We start from the raw sequence: 12875 nt of genomic DNA, 5'->3' as shown, positions 1-12875 counted from the left end.
GTATAGGAAAAAAAAGAGGGAAATAATTCGGTAACTTCTAAAAGGTTAATCCGATTTTAATGAAATTTGGTATGCACAAAGAGGAGGTGTTGTCGAGTTTATCAAGATAAAGTGAACTTCTTATTGAAATATATTGAAACTGCACATAAAAATAAAGTGGATAAAACTGATATATGTAAAATTGAAAATTTTATAAAATCAGTTGATATAAAACTGAAGAGTGTTCGGTATTCCATTGCTAAATTTCGATCGAAATTTTCTGATTGGCTGGATGAATGTGTAGAAGTTGCTATTTGCGTATCAACTGTTGGTGCTCCCTGTAAGCAGTATGAGGATTTGAGCTCAAAATCTAAGAGGAAAAGGTTATCAACTTCACTAGAAACCTTATCTAACGAAGAAGTTTCGGACACTTTTAAAGCAATGTTAAGAAAAGAAAAAACAGCCTTTGGATGCCATAAAAATTGCAAATATTCTTCCAACCGCATCACCAAGACGACTGAAAAGAATTGTAAAGAGTATACCCACACCATCATCTGATACAACGTTCACTGAGGAAGAAGCTATTGCGCTTATGTTGCAGCTGGGATTAAGTCGTGATAACTACATAACGTTAAGAAAGGCGCTATCTGAAAAAGGAGTGGATGTTTTACCATCATATGACAAAATAAATGAAAAGAAGAAAAGCATTATACCACCTCCTATTGAAATAACTGATCGGAAGGCTGTTATTGGACTCGGCGCTCTACTCGAAAATACTGCTTTAAGGATTGCTTCTGACTTTTCTTCAGACCAACTAAAAAAATAAATTCTTGTGATCTTCAACTCATTTGTAAGTGGGGATGTGATGGATTATCAGCACTCTCGGAATATAAACAAATCAACACAAGTGAATCATCTTCCGAGTATAAAAGTGTATTTATGGCATCGCTAGTTCCATCAACCAGTTTCGATGATATTTGGAAGAATTCGACTCCAGGATCCAAAGCTTTTTGTAGGCCAATAAGCTTTGAGTATATAAAGGAATCCAAAACAACAACGCAAGATTTGATAAATCGTATTGAAGCAGAAATTAAAAACTTGGAACCTATAACAATCGAAATAGAAAATTATTCGTTTAACATGTCCTATGATTTAAAACTTACAATGATTGATGGGAAAGTTGGAAATGCCATTACAGGAACATCATCTACTTGGTACTGCTACATATGTGGTGATAAAAAATCAGAATTTTCGAATATTTCCAAGCAAAGATCAATAAATGAGGAAACATTACAATTTGGAATATCCCCCCTACATGCTCGCATACGATTTCTGGAACATTTTCTACATTTAGCATATGATTTAAAGTACAGAAGCATACCGGAAAATGCAAACAAAAGTGCAAATAACAATAAGGAGTTAATGGAAATGAGAGCCAGTGAGAAACGAAGAATTCAAGAGGAATTTAAAAAGCGGATGGGATTAAATATTGATAAACCACTCACAGGATATGGAAGCACAAACGATGGTAATACCGCTAGGTTTTTTTAAACATTTTGAAACTACTTCCGAAATAACCGGAATTAGTATGGATTTACTGCAAAAGGTCAATATTATTCTAATGGCGATAAATAGCAAGCATAAAGTGAACGCAACAAAATTTGGAGAGTATTCTACAAAAGTTTCTAAATTACTTTTGGAATTATATCCCTGGAAAGAAATGACACCTACAGTTCACAAGATATTATGTCATGGAAAGGTCATCATAGAACATAATATTCTGCCTTTAGGAGAGCAGAAGAATCGAATGGAATAGAGACTTTAAGCATATTCATCAGTTTAGCTCAAGGAAGTGTTCTAGGCAGTCTCAAAATGAAGATATTTTTAATAATCTGATTCTATCTTCTGATCCTGTTTTATCTACTATAAGGAAACGTTGGATTTGCTACAAAACGTTAGCATTTGAAAATATTCATGAATTTAAAGATTTACTTTATCTTTTAGATATGGACTACTGTGATACCGATTATTTTACAAAATTATATTAATTTATAAAAAAAATAAATAAAGACTATTTTTATATAAAATAAATACTTGTTAATTTTTTTTAGGGATAAAGAATAAAAGATTAATCGTAAAAAGTGGCTGTAAAAATTCATAAAAATTTAGGTAGTAAAACATGCCTAACAAATGTATGGATGAAAATAATAGTACTAGGTAAATTCTCTAAAAGATGTTGAGTTTTCCCTAATTAATTTGTCACTTAAAAAACATTAGGTAGGCATGTTATATATCAATGGAAAGGTAATTTTGTCTATTTTTCAAAACTGTATATAATTTTTGAAAATTAAAAAATTCGCGGAATACTTTTTAAAAAAAAATTAAAAAATGTTTTTTATTCAGTTTTTGCGAAGATACAAATTTTTCAAATTGCAATAAAAATTTTATTTATGAATATTTTTTGATGAAATTTTACAGTTAGGTAGATTTTTTTACTCAAAATCCAAAATTAAATAAAAATTTCGAATTTTCTTATTAGAAATCCCGGAATTCCCAAAAAAGTTTTAAAAAATCCCAAAAATGGGATTTTTTGGTTTTTTGCCTATTATATCCATACCAGGGGCGGGGTTATCGAAACCCGTTACAAAATGATTAAGAACATATTGGGTCATATAAAACAGGTCACTATAATTTGATATCGACTATGCGATTTGAGAATTTTTGCTCAAAATTGAATTTTATATAAAAATAGGGTTTTTTTGGATGGATCTGGTCCCCTCGGTATCAAAAATTTTTAGGTTTTGTTTCATTTATCGTATTTTATGTAAAGTCAGCTTTTCAAAAAGTATAAATTCTATATACATCTTCTTAGAAACTTTTTAGATAACTTAAAAGAAAAAGATACTTTTTTCCCAAAAAAATGGCAAAAAATCGCCTTTTTAATTTTTTAAATTAAAATGCCTATAACTTTGGACTCAGTCATGATTTTTACATAATTCTTTCACTGCTTGATATATAAACTTGTTGTTAAGCGAATAAAAAAAGAAATGGCGAAAATCGGGAATATTTGGACCCGCTATTATCAAAAAACTAAAGTAAGGACGGTAAAAATTTTAAAATTTTAAATTTCAAATGCGAATATCTTCTAAACTATAAGAGATAATTTACTGCTACGACGACATTTTTTATAGTGCTCGATGAGAAGATTCTATATACGAAAATTTTTTTAAATCGGAACTCAAATGAAGAAATAAGATCGTTTTAAAAATTTAACATAGCCGAGGTGTCCTAATTTGAGGACCCCCCGCCGGGCCCCTGGTTGGCCTATAAGGTCCAAATTCAAAACTTAAACTCGACAACACCTCCTTTTTGTGCATACCAAATTTCATTAAAATCGGATTAACCGTTTAGAAGTTACCGAATTATTTCCCTCTTTTTTTTCCTATACCACTGTGCATAATTAACGTTAAAGTCGTTTTCTGAAGGGGGCCTTATGTGGGGGAAGGATCATTTATGGACCGATCCACATAAAATTTAGTAAATTTTGACTGTATAAATCTTACTTCTGTGTAATTTCATTGTTATAATCATATTTTTGAGCCAGTAATGAGCATTAAAGAAAGTTTATGGGAAGACTTTTTATGGGGGGTAGGGTCAATTATGGACCGATCCACATAAAATTTCATAAAGATTTTTTGGCACTTACTTATATCAAATTTCATCGCTATATTCGTTTGTTTGAGCCAGTAATGAGCTTAGGGGACCTTATATGGGGGGTCAATTAATACTTGTATTTTTAAGCCAGTAGTGAGCGTTAAAGTCATTTTCTGAAGGGAACCTTATATGGGGGGTAGAGCCAATTATGGACCGATATACATAAAATTTGATTGAGAGATATTGACTTGCTTATGTGTGTCGAATTTCATCGCTATATTCCCATTTTTAAGCCAGTAATGAGCGTTAAAGTCATTTTCTGAAGGGGACCTTATATGGGGGTAGGGTCAATTATGGATCGATCCACATAAAATTTCATAGAAATGTTTTGGCTAGTAAGAAACTTATGTCAAATTTCATCGCTATACTTGTATTTTTTAAAGTCATTTTCTGAAAGGGACCTTATATGGGGGGTAGGGTCAATTTTGGACCGATCCACATAAAATTTCATAGAGAGGTTTTGGCTAGTAAGATAGGTTTTGGCTAGTAAGAAACTTACTTATGTCAAATTTCATCGCTATACGAGAATAATGAGCGTTAAACTCATTTTCTGAAGGGACCTTATATGGGGGATAGGGTCAATAATGGACCGATATATATAAAATTTGGTTGAGAGATATTGACTTGCATGAAACTTATGTGTGTCGAATTTCATCGCTATATTCCCATTTTTATGCCAGTAATGAGTGTTAAAGTCATTTTCTGAAGGGGGCCTTATATGGGGGGGGGGTGGTGTCAATTATGGACCGATCCACATAAAATTTCATAGAGAGGTTTAGGCTAGTAAGAAACTAACTTATGTCAAATTTCATCGCTATACTTTTATTTTTAAGAGCGTAATGAGCGTTAAACTCATTTTCTGAAGTGGACGTTATATGGGGGGTAGGGTCAATTATAGACCGATATACGTAAAATTTGGTTGAGAGATATTGGCTTGCATTAAACTTATGTGTGTCGAATTTCATCGCTATATTCCCATTTTTAAGCCAGTAATAAGCTTTTTAGTCATTTTCTAAGGGGGACTTTATATGGGGGGTAGGGCCAATTATGGTCCTATGTCCGCCATAATGCAGAATTATTTTGCAGACGTCCAAAAACTGACCTATGCGAAATTTTGTGGTATTTGCTTCATAAAAAACGAATTTGTGAATATTTGAAGCTATTTATACGGTATTCCGGGGGTAGATTTGTATGGGGGCTATGTGAAATCGTTAACCGATTTTGCCCATTTTCAATACCAAACATTTGTAATCAATAAAATATATTTTGGGAAAATTTCATCTCAATATCTCTTATTTTGTGGACGCTATCGTGCCAACAACAGACAGACGGACGGACATGGCTAGATCGTCTTAGAATCTTACGAGGTCCCAGAATATATGTACTTTATGGGGTCTTAGAGCAATATTTCGATGTGTTACACACGGAATGACAAAATAAATATACCCCACATCTTTTTTGATGGTGGGTATAAAAAGGCCGAAATGTTTAAAATTTTATGATCCCGCTTATTTTTTAATCGATAACTATAAAAATTCTCTTATTTAATATTTTATAATGTATACATTTAGCGGAAAAACACTTGAACCTCGGGATTTTAAAATCCCAAAAATCCCAGGGATTTCATTTTTAAAATTCCCTGTTTTCTGTACTTTTAAATTTCGGGAATCGGGAATTCCCGTTTGGCATCCCTAGTCCATATGTGGTCATAGCTCCTACACAAGGTCCTCTCACGAAAATCACTTAAACGCCTATCACTCATTACCTAATAAAGATACTGTGACAAAATTTGCCACAAATATTACCTCAATATACAGAAAATTTTTTTCTAATTGGTCCACAATTGGTCATAGCTCACATACAAGGTCACCTCCCGAAAATCACTTAAACGCCCATAACTCATTATTAAATTAAGATATCGTGACAGAATTTGCCACAAATAATACCGCTATATACAGAAATGTGACCGTAAATTTTTTCTCTAATCGGTTTACAATTTGTCATACCTCCAATATAAAGTCATCTCCCTATAATCACTTAAACGCACATAACTCATTACTAAGTTAAAATATCCATATAAAATTTGGTGCAAGTACTGCTCATATTCGCAGAAATATTATTGTGATTTTTTTCCGATCGGTTCATAATTGGTCATAGCCCTCCCGAAAATCACTTAAAACTACATAAATCATTAGTTAATGATGATATCCATATAAAATTTGGTCCAAGTATTGCTCACATATACAGAAATATTGCTATGAAAGTTTTTTTCGGGTCGTTCCATAATTATTCATAGCTCCCATACAAGGATCCCTCCCAAAAATCACTTAAATTATGATATCCACTCATTTAGCACAAGTAGTGCTCTTATATACATAAATTACACTATCAAATTGTTTTACAATCGGTCCATATATGGTCATAACTCTCATACCAAAAATTTTAGCAGAATGATCTATCTATTAGGCTTGTCAAATATTCATCTTAAAAATTATTCTAATCAAAACTTAAAATATTTTTTTATTCGAGTAGCCGACTAAATTTTAAAAGTTATTCGAACGAGTAACGAATAACCGTTTCGAATAATTAGCTTTAAGTTTTTTTTTCGGAAATGGACCTTATATAGGAGTTGTGACCAATTATGGACAGACTCTCAAAAAATGGTGCTCGAGTTACCCCTCTCAAAATATTCGCAGTTATGTGATATGTTGTTTTAAAGAAAATATTGCATGGGGGATACAATTCTTCATATTAAATTCAATATTTTACTCAGCTTTAAAACATCTTTGTTATATTTTATAATGGTTCCCAAAATATTTCTAGTGTATTGATATCCGTTTGTGAGCTTGACCGGTTACAAAAAATTGCCTTTTTAGATATTTTTTTTAAAATTATACAGTATTTCTTAAACAATATATGGGAAGTTGTCCTTTACCTGTAACTCAAAAATATAGGCGTGAATATAACCCACAACGAAGGACCCAAAATACAAATTAATTTAACACAAATAATTTAAAAATTCGTGGAGAAATTCCATCGCTATTTAAGAGTTTTTTCAACCTCTTCAAACATTATTTTTTATAAAACTAATGCCCGTAATTTGAACAAATAGGTATCTATCAGTGTATAGTTACCTTTGGTGTAAAAATATTTGGTTATTAAATCCATAGGTACTAATTTGAAATACATGTCAACATATCCCTTTGGTAAAGTTACCTACTAGTTATTTTACACTTTAGATTATCAGTAGTTTATTTTCAATTAACATGTTTTAATTTTCTTTATTTTTTATTTAAACAAATTTTAATTTGTCTTAAGTATCTCGTTTTTTGAAACTGTTTGAAACTTAAGTGTAAAATTTTGATTAAATTTTTAATTAGGTAAATAGGTAGGTCGATAGGAGGATGTATACTACATCAAATCCGAAGAAATGCACCTATGCCACTATCGGGCCTGTTGTGCGCTCCTTACTATGAAAAAAATAATTAATTTTTAATTGATTGAAAACAAATTTTTGACCTTATTTATATTTTAGATTTTTCACATATTATTTTGAATTTTTGTGCTAGCAATATTTATAATTCTTAAATAGAAAATAAAATTTTAGGCATACAACATTCAAGTTTCTTGACAATTTGTATGTTAAATTGTGACAATAAAGTGATAATTGTTTTACCATCAGTGGTGATAGAGGGTATATTTAACTTTGTCATTCTCATTACTAAATTAAGATATCGATACAAAATTAAGTAAAAGTATTGCTCATATAGCTGCCCATACAAGGTCCCCTCCCGAAAATCACATAAACGTACATAACTCATTAAAAATATTTGTATCCATACATTTAGCAAGAATATTGCTCTTATATACATACATAAATTACACTATAAAATTGTTTTACGATCGGTCCATATTTCGTCATAGCTCTCATACTCCAGAAAATCACTCAAATTCACAATATTCAATATCAAATAATGATATAGATACAGAATTTTAAAAATTGTATCTATTTATTTTTTAATTACTTAGCAATTAAGAAATAAATAGATAGATTAATGTATTATTATAGAATTTAAATGAAATATATTGTCATCAAAGAGAAATTATAATAAACCTTTCAGAAAAATGTTATAATTTAGTAACTAAATAAATAAATGTTTGAATTATTTCGATTGAGGTAGCGAAGCACACAGGGTATTAGCTAGTTATAAAATAAAAAAAATAAGACCCATCTGAACAAAGACGATATTGTTTGGACACCTCTAATGTGTATACATATATCGATTATGTTTGTGTTTATTAAATAATTTGATTTATAATATCGCTACTGTTTTAACTTTCCTATTTGAAACGTGTGTTTTTCATGTTCGAAAAATATTATCTTTGTGAATTGAAGTCCAAAAATTACCTTTGCATTCTTATCTAAACACAAATACCTGTACTAAAAATACAATATTTTGTTATTGTTAAATATGATTATTATTGTAGTGAGTCATTTTGGACACGCAAAAACATTTTTTCCTTATCATTCACTGCTTTTCGAACATATGATCGATAAAAAAAATCGAATCAGCAAATACAAACACTGGAAGCGAGTCACTGGAATGAGTTTTTCGTTTAAGTTTTCTTTATTATCAAAACAAAAATATTTGTTTAAGGCTAATATAATATGAAAATGACTTTATGACACAGAGTATTTTGGATTATTTGACGTTTCGCTTCGTTCAAAACATCCAGCTAAAACAAACTTTTAGAGCGACGTATACAATTAAAATTTATTAAAACAATCAATATGCCTCCACCACCATACTATGAGGATCCATATCACCATCGTCATCATCATCACCATCATCGTCCAGGTATCGAGATTGATATTGTTCCCGGTTGGAATCGTCCATACTATCCTCCACCACCCCCGCCTCGCACTGAAGTGGTGGTCGTAACACCAGCCGCAACTTATCCCGGTGCACCATGTCAAGGTCCTTATTATAATAACGGTGCTTACTACAACAACAATGGAGCATATAATAATGGATGTAATTATGGCTATAACAACCCTCCATATCCCCGTTGGTAATAAGTGGTCGTTTTTTAAACATGTTATAAAGAAGTTTATTTAAAAAAGATACAATTTTTGAGAATTATAACTAAAACATTTATTTATTTCATTACATTTTTATATGTTTTTTGTTAAAGCAGTTAATTTATTGAAAATAAAACAATTATTTAATTCCAGAAAAATATATTAAAGAAATACCAAGTTAGAGTGCTTTATTCGGATGTCCCGAATCTTTAATATCCTCCACCAGAAAGCTACTTTTTATTTTAACCCAGTTAATTCATTAATTTTTAGGTAATTCGACAAAAGTTTTTTTTTCGTAGAGAGGGTACCAAAATTTATGCCAATTACATTTATTACCAATTATAGACCGATCAGGAATTAATTCGGTAGAAAAATGTATATGTACGCAAAACATATTCAAGTCGAACTTAGTATAGTAGAATAGTTTATAAGTACACTAGACATTTTCCAGTCGTATATTATACAGAAAACTTTATAATTCAACGAAACAGGACCAATTATGGTCCATTTGAAAAAATGTACAACAATGACATGTACAAAACATATTTGTATAGAATTTTATCTCAATAGTTTAATAGATATGCCCGTTTAAGTGATTTACGGAAGTGGGCCTTATATGGTTACCATGACCAATTGTGGATCAAAAGACTGACAGACGGTTTTAGAATTTAATAAGGATACAGAATACATAACTATTGTGGATTTACGACCAAAAGTAGTGTTTAATTTAAAATGTTTAAACCCTCCACAACCCTTAGTGGTGATAAGGGGGTATATATAAGTTTGTCATTCCATGTGTGACATCAAAAAATATTTCTCTACGATCAGGAAAGTATATATATTCTTGATCCGTGTGAAATTCTGATTTTGCTAAGTCAGTCTGTGTGTGTAAAATACGCTCACTTTAAAACTATGGTAAGGATATTAACCAAATTCATCGAAAATATTTATTGCTATTTTTTTTTGTTTGGCCCATAAATGGTCACAACTTCCACATAAGGTCCATTTCCCACATAATTCACAACTAAATGATAATATTTCGATAATATTCGACATGAGTATGTTCTATGTATAGAATCTGCTAAAATATTTTCGACATAATATTGATCATATTTTACAGTCATCAACAACGTTTTAAAAATCACTCAAACGAATTTAGATCATTATAAATATTAATGTTGGTAAAATGCTTGACAGGAATATGTTTGTAAATACACAAATAATTCTCCTATTTTTTGGCATCTGCATGATAGTTCTATAATAAGTCATGGCATACGTACAAGGTCCACAACCGAAACTCAATATACATTTTTCTGGACATAATCAAAATTAGTTCCACACATGCACAAATGTTAGTACCTAAGATTTGGCACAGCCGAATGTAGCACACTACTTGTTTTAATTTCATTTTTAATTTTTGTTAAAAAATCACATATTATTCATAAATGGTTTTCCGCTCCTGAGATAAAAAATAAAAGCAAAACAACAGACACAAATGCTAAACAATGCACAAACACAGAGCATGTGTTTGTGCATTGCTATAATCTATAATCTATGATCATTTTCTGATCATAGATTATAATTTCGTCAAGAGTTCCGTACCCGCGATTCTTCTAAATGAGTTTTTTATGAGTCATTTGTGAGTCGAAATACTTTTCGTTTTACAGTCATTTTCAAATTATATTTTAGTAATTTTTAAGCCTTTTCCGAATACTGTTTTCTGTATTTTGAATTTAATTACAAAATAAATATATAAACAACCATATTTCGAACATCTGGATGATCTATTTATGATTGCTGTACATTTGGTTATTGTTTTCAAATAAATAGGATTTTATTCATTAATTGGAACCCTTTAAACTTAGATTAGTGATTAGTCAGCCAACTATCCTCCGTAGAGGATCATTGCACATAAAAAGCATAATATAATTTAAATTTCCTTAATAAAAAATGAAATTAAAAATATTACACAAACTCAAATAATTATACATTTAATATTAAAAACGGAATGAGAATTTAGTAACTTATTTTAGACCACACAAAATTGTTTGCAAACTCTTCTAAAGAGGATTTTATGAGGCCCTTTTTTAATCAGTTTCGAATCATTTGTTAATTTTGAGGCATTTTTATGTGTAATTGTTATTGTTTATTGCAAACACAAACAATTACATAATAAAAAATTTTGGAAATATGTTCACCAAACAATTTTAAAAAAGATCAAATTTTAAAAATTTATTATACATTTTGTTATTGTTTTTCATATAATAAGTTTTCAATCATATATCAGGACATTTTTCAGTCATCAAAAGAAGTCAAAAACCCAGTTTACTGATTAAGCAACCAACAATCATCCTAACGCTAGCTGGGCTGTTTGTAATAAACAAGCTAACATAATCTGTACCTTGTTGAACATATACATAAATTTTTACGGAGAATTATAAACGCTCTCTGACCGACACATAGTCCATTCAAAACTTCCGATAGAACTGTGCGACAAAAATAAATACCTTTGATGCTATATAATTTTTCTTAAATATAGTTCCGAGTATCTTTTTTTTAATGCCAAACACTTCCGAAATCTTGAGAGCTTTCCTGCTTTTAAAATGCAAGTTGTTTTTAAAAATCCTTTTAGAATTGATCTTTTTATTAATGCAATGAATATTATAAAAACAAAGCTCATTTACTAAGAACAGATACACATAGTTTTTTAATGCATAAATAAATAGTACAGTTAGTACATATATGTATTAAATACAGTGTAGAGAAATCTTCAAACTTAGGAATCGGTGCAAATTTGAAATCAAGAATATGTTGCTGATGAAATATTTATCCACGTTATATAAACATCATATACCCAGCAGAAAAAGAACTTCCAAAGAAGCGAAAAAGAATTACCTTTATGGAAGTCCTGAAAAAGACCTGCAGAAACACTGACTTGTAATAGATAAGAAAGCCCTTTTTATTTGATTCCAATTCACCACTTCTAATGTAAATCTCAAGAAGTACATAATTCTTATGGTAGGAAACTCCGTTCTCTACCCGTATCTCAAGATTTTGGAAAATTGATTTTTAGGTATAACAACTCATAAAAAGTCAATAATAATAACGTGCATATATATTACATATGTATTATTTTTTAATTATGTTAAATCCTAAATTATTTTGTTTAATATGAGTTTTCCTAATTTAAATTACTTTTTTATTTTAAATTATTATAAATTGGAAGTATGATTTCTTCAATATATTGATTACCAGCGTGGACGATTATCCCAATGTTCTGGAGCTGGTTGATATTCTTGAGATACAACAACAACTTCTTGTTGTGGTGGTGGACGTGGCTGGGATGGTGCTACATATACAATTTCTGTTGGTCTTTGTTGTGGAGCAATAATTACTTCTGTAGTGACACGAGGTGGTGGTGGAGGTCGAGCAAAAGGACTCACAATATCTACTTCAATAATAGGACGGTTGTGGTGGTGGTGGTGATGATGATGCGGTTCATCCCAATGTGGTGCCATTTGGTTTGTTATATGCAATTAATGCCAACTGAGGTAGAACGAAATTTAACAAAATAATCAATAATTTTTAATTGATTCCGCAATTAGTTTTTAATACATTGAAGTCCGCAACTAAACTGTGAATTTTCGCTAAAAATTTTATCAATTTAAATAAATACTAAGCTTGTTTTTGTTATTTTATCGTTGATGTCGCTACAATACTAAGGCGAGTGGACTTAACGATACGTCATTTTTTATCTTGTCAAAGTAGGTTTTATTCAAAATAATTAGACAAAAATAGATAATGAAGTTATAAATTTCACAAAATTTTATTTACTCATTTGCAGTCAAATGAACGAAAAATTTGTAACAAGTGAAGGAAAACAGCTTACCCTAGTAATGGTAAACAAAGAAAAAATATCGTTGGAAAATCGGTCGTTATTATAAAAATTATGTATTCTTAAATGAAATTTTATTACAATTAACGAAATTTTGCTAAAAGAAAAGATTTGTTAAAATATATCTGTATTCGAATTATGCTTACAATAATTGCTAAGTATCTAATTTTAACCGAAACGTAAAATTGTGAAAATGGAATTAAA

At 30.3% G+C, this 12875-nt stretch overlaps 2 protein-coding genes across 2 annotated transcripts; one reads left to right on the top strand and one right to left on the bottom strand.

Annotated features, from left to right (window-relative positions):
• The first annotated feature begins 8375 nt into the window (after positions 1–8375).
• Positions 8376–8947, top strand: LOC111674950. The gene has a single exon (XM_023435637.2). It carries the CDS (start codon positions 8486–8488, stop codon positions 8768–8770), a length of 285 nt encoding a protein of 94 aa, XP_023291405.1. The 5' UTR covers positions 8376–8485; the 3' UTR covers positions 8771–8947.
• A 3011-nt stretch (positions 8948–11958) lies between these two features.
• LOC111674941 (forkhead box protein B2) lies at positions 11959–12413 on the bottom strand. The gene has a single exon (XM_023435630.2). The coding sequence runs from the start codon at positions 12292–12294 to the stop codon at positions 12025–12027; it is 270 nt and encodes an 89-aa protein (XP_023291398.1). The 5' UTR covers positions 12295–12413; the 3' UTR covers positions 11959–12024.
• Between the last annotated feature and the right edge of the window lie 462 nt (positions 12414–12875).

Source organism: Lucilia cuprina, chromosome 2, assembly GCF_022045245.1.
Source record: "Lucilia cuprina isolate Lc7/37 chromosome 2, ASM2204524v1, whole genome shotgun sequence".
In the NCBI taxonomy this organism is placed as follows: domain Eukaryota; kingdom Metazoa; phylum Arthropoda; class Insecta; order Diptera; family Calliphoridae; genus Lucilia; species Lucilia cuprina.
The sequence above is the reverse complement of the archived record's forward strand: the minus strand, read 5'-3'. Positions and strand labels throughout refer to the sequence as shown.

What these genes read in the sequence shown, in the direction of transcription:
- LOC111674950 (XM_023435637.2), top strand. Translation starts at nt 8,486, where the DNA reads ATGCCTCCACCACCATACTATGAGGATCCATATCACCATCGTCATCAT.
- LOC111674941 (XM_023435630.2), bottom strand. Translation starts at nt 12,294, where the DNA reads ATGGCACCACATTGGGATGAACCGCATCATCATCACCACCACCACCAC.